Source organism: Mirounga leonina, unplaced genomic scaffold (genome assembly GCF_011800145.1).
Source record: "Mirounga leonina isolate KUSES-001 unplaced genomic scaffold, KU_Mleo_1.0 Mir_94, whole genome shotgun sequence".
NCBI classification, from domain to species: domain Eukaryota; kingdom Metazoa; phylum Chordata; class Mammalia; order Carnivora; family Phocidae; genus Mirounga; species Mirounga leonina.
Window position 1 is genome coordinate 2522034 of NW_023270855.1, and position 8502 is coordinate 2530535.

Here is an 8502-nt window from a genome sequence, read left to right on the forward strand (position 1 = left end):
TTCGGCCTTACTTCCTGGCACCCCCCAGTGACGTGTCCACAGGTTTCACACTGACACGAGGGCGCAAGCGCAGCAACTTCCCCAGGCCTGCGAGCGGCCCACCAGCCCAGCAGAGAGCGCCCGTCGACACAAACCCTTGGTTCCTGCCAAATTGTCTTTTCCTGCTCCAAAAGTGAGAAAAGATTTAACCAAATGCAAAAGTGCGGGGAGGGCTGAGGAAGAAACTGGCCAAATGGCCTGAGATGGTATCTATCCAGGGTAACCGGGTCCCCGCCCTGAGACACACAGCTGCCGCTGGGCCTTCCTTAGAGAAGCAGAGGCAGCGCAGGGAGGCAAAGGAGAGGAGCAGCCACTGCCGAGCAAGAGGCAATTCCAAGGGAGGGAGGGGAGGCCCAGCTCGGTCCCACCTAGGGGCGCCAGAGGCTGGGTGCGTGTGGCGTCAGGCCATGAGAACACCACTGTCAACTCCCATCAAGTGCCACCTCCACACTTTCCAACCCACGAGGCCAGAACACCCCAAGGACACACCCAGGCTCATGCCAGAAGCACTGACTGGCGAAACGGAAAGAGATTAAGGGATGCAACGAACCAACAGTTAATGCTTAAGGTGCAGTTGCCCTATGACCCTTCACGTGTGTTACTCATGTGATCCAGCCTGTGAAGCAGATAAGGGCGCACTGCTCCATTTTACAAATGAGGGAACGGCCGCCCCAGACTCGCCTGAGGTCACAGTAAGTGGCCCCTCTATGCAGTCCATCTGACTGCATGCCCGAGTCTTGAGCCAACGTTCTCCATATCCAAGTCCTCTCCTTCCTTTGGACCCTGGATCTTCCCACTGCCTGAGAAACCTCACCCTGCCCACCTTTTCCTTCCTCTATGTTCAGCCTCTCATTTTCCACCAGACCCGTCCCACTGGCAGTGAACACACTTGGAGTCTCCCTCTGAAAGCCTGCAGCTGCCCGGGTGCCCCCCAGCCTTCCCTCTCACGGCCTGTCTCTGCCACACACCATCCGCATTGCAAGCAAGCCTGGCCCGGCCCCCGCCCCCACCCCCTGGCCCACTGCTCCACCCACACTGTGCTCAAGTCCCTGAAGGACCACTGCAGTGACCTGCTCCCAGCATAGGCTGACCTCTCCCCGCCTGCTGCTCCTAAAACCCCCTTCCCTGGGGCCCCGTGACCCCACGCGCTCCCACTCCCTTACTTCACGGGCCACTCCACAAGCCGTGTGCAGGGAGCGGGGTGCTCCAAGCAGCCACTGCACTTTGCAGCCATACATTCAGTTCTGCATCTCTTCTTCTCGATACCCTTCCTAGGCACCCTCACCCACCACAGCCTCGACCTCACCATTTCCACAGCCATTCCACAGCGTGTTGACCACCACCCACCTTCATCATTTCCACACCAGGCCCCTTCCTTGAACCCCAAGCCTGAATATCCAGCTGCCCCGACATTCCCAGGCACCTCACCGTGTCTGAAACAGAACCCATCATCATCCTCCTCAAAACTGGTCTTTACAGACCTCTCCGTATTAAATGAATGGTAAACCATCCCTCCACCCACCCTGCCAATATGTCACACACTGTCACACGCCAACCCCAGCATCTAGCTGATACCATGAGGGGACCTTATCGGACGAAACCCCTGCCCCATCGGAGCTAGTTCCAGTGATTACACACATCCCAGCTGCGGTTATAATGTAGAGACAGACTGCAACAAGAGGGCCAGACTGGGTCTGGGAGATCACAGAAGGCCTCCCTGAGCCAATAACTTAAGCTGTTACCTCAAGGGTGGAATTACCTAAGTGAAGACAAGGCACAAACCTCAGGCAGAGAGGAGGGGGAGAAAGCATGGCACTCATTTCACACTGTCCATTCCACCTAAATCTCTCAGCTGTGTCCATCTGGGCACATGGCCATTCTTGCCCAAGGTTTTCTCCCACCCCTATTTATGGCCTTCAGCAGTTCAGTTTGCTCTCAGCCAAAATACAAATCTAAGCATGTCTCACATAGTGGTCGGTCTCCCCTTGATTTTAGGATGAAGCCAAAAGCCTTGTCAGACCTACAAAGCCTGATCTCGCTGGGACTCTCCCACCTCTGCAGCCTATGCTGTACACTTTCCACCTCACTCTCTGGATTCCCTACCGGTCCTCAAGCCCCAGCCTGTCCCAGGACCTTTGCACATGCTATGCCCCTGTCATCTATGTAACTCCTACAGAGCCCAACTCCAAAGTCACTTCCTTAGGGAAACTGCCCGATTCCCCTCTCCACCTAGATCATACTCGCTACTCTCCAATAAATACTGTAGGGAGAACTCTGTCCCTTTTCTCCGTGGGATTGTCACAATTTGTGATTATGAATTTGTGTCTGATCATCTATCTGTCCTCCATAAGAACCACTGTTCTCTTTTTCATCCATCATTGTGTCCTTAAAGCCTAGTACAGCATGTGATGCAGAACAGATAAAAAAGTGTGAGAACAGAGCCCTTGCTCCACTACTCTGTTCGGCGACCTTATGTAGCCCACTTCTACCTCTGTGGGCTCAGTGTTCTAACATGTAAAACAGAGGCAATGCCTGCCATGCAAACTTGCTCTAAGAAGGAAATCCACTATTTAATGAATAAAAAGCACTTGATAAAAGTACCATCAAAGTTAGTATGTTATGACATGTGATTGTCACCAGAACAAATGTTCACAGTCCCTGCTTTATTTTCATTTGGCCACACACGTTTAAAAAAAACAAACATACACTCACAAAATACCCAAACATAGGGAATTAGAAAGACAAAAAACAAGGGGCTTTTGGGCTGAAAGGATATCCTAGGCTTCAGAACAAAACAAAACCAATCAGCTACTGAAAATTTCTTTGTTCAAAACGCAAAGATATTTTGTTTTTAATGGGATTTAATTTTTTTTTTTTTTTTTAAAGAACCCTTTAAAGATAAAAACTAAGCTTCTTGTGTTGCCTATGGCAGGGTCTGGCTTCACTTCCTTGAAGGCCTTTTGTAAAAATACAGATGCCAGCATTCAGCAGCCTTGATGGTTGCCTTCCCCCCTTCACCTCCAACCTGCCATCTGAAAGTGCAGCACCCTAGGCCCACCCCGATGGTAATTGTCAGGGGCTACAGAGCATCTAGGATGTGGTCGATCTTGGTGACCAACTCCTGCCGCTTTCCAGAGATGAGCTTCTCATTCTCAATGTACGTATCTTTCTTGAGCTTGCCGGCCACCAGCCGCTCGGCTTCCACCGCGGACTTCAGCACCAGCTCCTTGACCTGCGCATCCAGCTTCTGCATCTCGCTCACCTGGCCGAAGCAAGAGCAGGGCAGAGCTTGAGAGTGGTCCTCCCACCCACACTCAGCAGGGCCCACCACCTCCCATGGGCAGAGGGGCTGGCTGTGGAGGGAGACGGGCCTGGCTTCCAATGCCAGCTCCATTTCCTGTACCTTTAAGCTCTGACCTCAGGCCTCAGCTGTACGGGAGGATTGTGAGGATCAAGTGGGAACAGAGGGGCAATCCCCCAGCACAGTGCCAGGCACACAGCAGGTCCTCGAGGTATGTTTATCTTCTTCCCTTTGGTTGGCCAAATTAGGTCCAGGGACTCAGTTGGGCAAGACTAATGGTGGGGGTATGGCAGAGAGACTGAATGACTCCCCTGTTATCACCAGCTGGGGTGTGAGGCTGAGGGCTTCACAAGACTTCACAATCATAATCATTCAACATTCAACAATTACTGAGTGAGCCACAGTGCTAAGCACAAGTCCAGGCTCTGGAAAACCGCAGTCAAGACAGATGAGGCATCTGGCCTTCAAAAAGCTACCAGGTAATACTCGAGCACATAAGGAGAAGAGTTGCAGAAAGAGGTAGGTGCTATGAAGAACACAGGGTAAGGAGAGGGAGTGCTGCGAGTGGTGTGTGGAGAGGGGGATCATCAGGGCCTCTGAGGGGTACCTCTGAGGAGAAAAGGGGTCTCCTCTTCCTTTATAGGTAACAAGGACTCACTCACAAAGCAGGTCCCAGACAGGGTTCTCAGCACTTTATATGCACTAACTCATTTCACACTCACAACACGGTGAGGTAAGTACTGAGACAAGAAGAAACGGAGGCACAGAAGTTAGGTAACTTGCCCAGGTTGACAAAGTCTGAATCAAATGCCGGATTCTAAGTCTAGGTTCTTCTCAGCACACACAAGCAGCCTGGAGCCTTGCCCAGGCTGGCCTCCGGGACAGGCAGCTGTCGTTCTCAACAGTGCCCATGTGGACAGTGACATGGAGGATAGCAGAGCTTTCCGAACCCAGCCCATAACCAAGACCCCCAAACTTCTCATTCCACTGTAGGGGCTGGCTCCACAGGACAAGCCAACAGTGAGCAACAGCTGCCCGGCATGTGCCCCACCCAGAGCAGCCCCGTGGTGCTCTAAGTGGGGGACAATCCCTGAAGGCATAACAAGGGAGGGCAAAGAGCCAAGGGACTCCGGGACAGCTGACACTTACTTTGTCACACAGGTCAGAGCCCTCTGTCTTCAGCCTGGACTGTAGCAATGCAATCTCACTGGTCAAGGCCTTGTGCTCCGTCTCCAGGCTCTTCTTGCCGCTGTTGAGAGTGGACACATCCCGCGACTGCTTGTACCTATTGACGGTCTCGTCAAAGTGACGGTAGAGACCTATTCTCTTGTTGACCAGGGTCAAGACCTGCTCCGTGATGCAAGCCACCTTCATCCTGGCCTCTGCAGCCGGATCCTGTGGGGGGGGACATCATGAGTGACAACATCCAGGCCTGAGCCTGCTCCAACCTTCACCTCCCAAAGAGTACCCACCACCGGCTGGCTGTGCAAACAAGAAAAGCCATCTTCCTGGAAAGTCAGAGAATCAAACCTTTGCTGACACTAAATCTGGACCAGTTCAGCAAAGGGCAGGACTAGGGACATGAAGATGAAGAAGACATTCACTTCAAAGCCTGGCAGGGCAGAAAGAGGATGGGAGAAAGGATATTAATGCTAGAATACACCATGAAAGGGGGCGCCTGGGTGGCTCAGTTGGTTAAGCGACTGCCTTCGGCTCGGGTCATGATCCTGGAGTCCCAGGATCGAGTCCCGCATCGGGCTCCCTGCTCGGCAGGGAGTCTGCTTCTCCCTCTGACCCTCCCCACTCTCATGTGCTCTCTCTCTTTCTCTCTCTCAAATAAATAAATAAAATCTTTAGAATACACCATGAAAGGGATAGGTGAGGTGCTAAAGGAAGAGAAACCTCCGTGCAGGTCAGGGAAGGCTTCCAGGACATTTATTATGTCTCTCTCCTTAAAACCTTCAAGAGTTTCCCAGGGCCTAAAGGATAAAGCCCAAGCTCCTTGCCCTGCCATTCATGACCCTTTAGATGAGGCCCTACCCCCAAATTCTCTTTCATCACATGTCTACTTCAGACAAGTTCTAGCTTGGCAGCTCAAAAGGCCAAATCTGGTCTGCAAATGGTTGATTTGGCCCACAACTGTTTTTTTTCCTCAATAAATTATCAAAGCTTTAAGATCAGGAAATGTATATACAAGAAACTGAGTAAACTGACCCGTTCATTCAGTGAAGTACTCCGCAGCTATACAAAAAATAAATAAATAATAATGAGGAAAAGCTCTATGAACCGTTTTGGGTAACTCTCACAACCTGTTTAGTTTAAAAAAAGGACAAAACATATATACTTGTGCTACCTTTTGTGCAAGAAAGAAGAGGAAATAGGAATTAAAGTATCTGCTTCTTTCTGCAAAATAAATCAGGAAGGATATCCAGAGACTGATAAAATTAGTTATCTACAAGGCAGGGTTTTATAAATTCATAATCAAAATTAAATACAGTGCCACAGGGGAAACTACAATAAAATTCAAACAAATAAATGACCCTAACTATATTTCAAATGAGTTAACACCGGAAAACTCAGCCAATTACCTTGGAACGCAGTACTCTGACAAGATATTCTCAGTCTAGAGACAAAAAGAACTCCTAACAAATCTTGGGACTCTACCTGATACGTCTGGTGTTTCTGGGGCATAAGTGCAACAATTCTGAAACTATTTTGTGTGTTTACAGAATTCAACAAATGAATAAACATACTGACGCTGGGGTCCAGGAGAGAAGGAAAACTGGTGGATGAGAGAGGACAGCAAGAACCCTGTGGCGTCAGACTGGAGGGAGACATCCGTGTTAAATGCTGCTGTAAATACCATACATCTCTCCCCAGCTCTGTCTGCTGAAAGGCCCAGACAGAGCGACACCCAAAAAGCAATGATCGCACCTAGTTCCCAGATCATGCTCTCTAGGTACCATTTCCACACTGAAAGGAACCAGGGCTGCCTGGAGAAAGTACTGAATATGCCTGAAACATGCTGCTAGGCCTGACAATAAGGAAGTGCTTGAAAAAATGATGAGACATGACCAAAATGGACCAATGTGGGAAAATATGAGCATCAAAATAAGTAATACCAGTGAACAGTAGCCCAGAGTAAGGAAGGAAGCCAGGAGTCCCAACAAGTAACAACCAGCCAACCAGTCAACCAGGAAGAGAAGCTTCTCCTTCCAGCACAATGCCAACAAAAGGAATCACAGTTTTCCAACCACCACACTAACAGCAGATTCAGACAAGAATCAATACTAAATGCTAGGACTAACTGGTGAACGTATATGAGAGTATTTATATAGCCTCAAACAAATCATACATTAATTGCAAAGAGAAAAACAATAACTTTAACATGAAGAAATTAGGCAGACATCAACTTAGCCAAGTAGGGACAGTTAATAACATTCCCAGCACTGGGACCAGCTGACATCCGGTACCCCTGAGGGGATGCACTACAAATACGGCCCCACTTTATAGCATTCTTGCCAAAAATGCAGAATCTCAATTTAATCAGAGAGAAACATATGACACATCTAAGTTAAGGGATATTCTACAAAACCGGTCTCTACACGTCAGATATGTCAAGGTCATTAAAGACAAAGAAAGGCTGAGGAGCTGTTCCAGATAAAAGGAGACAAAGGAAGCGTTACAACTAAATGGGATACATGATCCTCAGCTGGATTCTGGAGGAAGAAAAACAATTGCTAAAAATGTTACAGTCACCGGGACAGTCTGCCAGATCTGAACATAGCTTGCATGTAACAGCATTACAGCGACATGACATTTCCTGAATTTGATCCTTCTACTGTGGTTATGTTAAGAGAATACTCTTGTCCCTAGGCTACGTGCATGCTTTAATACTCAAGGGGGTAAAAGATATAAATGTCTACAACTTACTCTCAAATGGCCCAGGAAAAATAATTATGTATCAAGAGAGAAGCCAAATGTCAAGTGCTATGTCTAGGTAAAGAGCATACAATCGTTATTTTTACTATTCTTGCAAAGTTTCCATAAATGTGGAATTATTTTATTTTATTTTATTTTATTTTTTAAGATTTTATTTATTTATTTGACAGAGAAAGACACAGCGAGAGAGGGAACACAAGCAGGGGGAGTGGGAGAGGGAGAAGCAGGCTTCCCGCGGAGCAGGGAGCCCGATGCGGGGCTCGATCCCAGGACCCTGTGATCATGACCTGAGCTGAAGGCAGACGCTTAACGACTGAGCCACCCAGGCGCCCCTGTGGAATTAAAGAAAAGTTTTAAAAAAACAAAAGCAGGGGCCCCTGGCTGGCTCAGTCAGTGGAGCATGTGACTCCTGATCTCAGAGTTTTGAGTTCACGCCCCACATTGGGTGTGGAGCCTACTTAAAATAAAATATAAAAAATAAATTAAAAAAGGAAAGCAGCATTTATAGCTTAAAAAGTGGAACTATTTCATAATAAAACCTACACTCAGACCTTCTGTATGACAAGGCTTGCGAGCAGCTGCCTCACTGGGCAGCCTGTCTACGGAACCAGCCGGATCAACGTCTTTGCCACATGTACCCTACTGCTCCCTATGGGTTCCGCCGAAGCCCTCCCCGCCGCTGCACAAACTGTTCCTTCCAGCTGAATGCCCTTCCCTACTTTGTCTGCGGTCACCCTCCTCAGGACAGCCCCGCCACGAAACACACTGCGGCTGCCCTGTTTCCACAGCACGCGCCCACCAGCGGCAACCTGCCTCACGTAACACCACACGCTCTGTGACCACAGCAACAAGAAGAGGGTCTCTCTCTTTACAGTAAGGATGAGCAGAGGCCACAGGCAGGGGAGAGGCTTCTGGGCAACAGGGTTCTGCCTCGGGCTTGTTGAGAGGACCCCCGTGCTCAGTAAAGCTAACGAAACACATTATCAAGGACACGAAACGACTAACAAATGTAGGAAAAAAGCCAAGGGGTACCTTTGTGATGGAAAAGTCCAGCCTGACGTAGATGATGACGGTGAAGAACAAGATGTAGAAAGCAGCCACCACCAACAGTGGCTCCTGCAGCATAAGCACCTTGTTGAACGTGTAGTGCACCTAGGGGAGAGGGGAGAGAACAAGGAGCACCTAGGGGAGAGAACAAGGAGCACCTAGGGGAGAGAACA

At 49.1% G+C, this 8502-nt stretch overlaps 1 protein-coding gene across 1 annotated transcript in view; it reads right to left on the reverse strand.

Moving 5' to 3' along the window:
* Positions 1–2682: 2682 nt before the first annotated feature.
* RPN1 (ribophorin I) overlaps positions 2683–8502 on the reverse strand; it is a 29062-nt gene continuing 23242 nt past the window's right edge. Inside the window, exons 8-10 of the mRNA XM_034996502.1 lie at positions 8315–8434; positions 4490–4735; positions 2683–3301 (exon numbers count right to left, since the gene is read on the reverse strand). Of these exons, the coding sequence (XP_034852393.1) occupies positions 3119–3301; positions 4490–4735; positions 8315–8434 (549 nt within the window). The 3' untranslated portion in view covers positions 2683–3118. The remainder of the gene's footprint in view (positions 3302–4489; positions 4736–8314; positions 8435–8502) is intronic.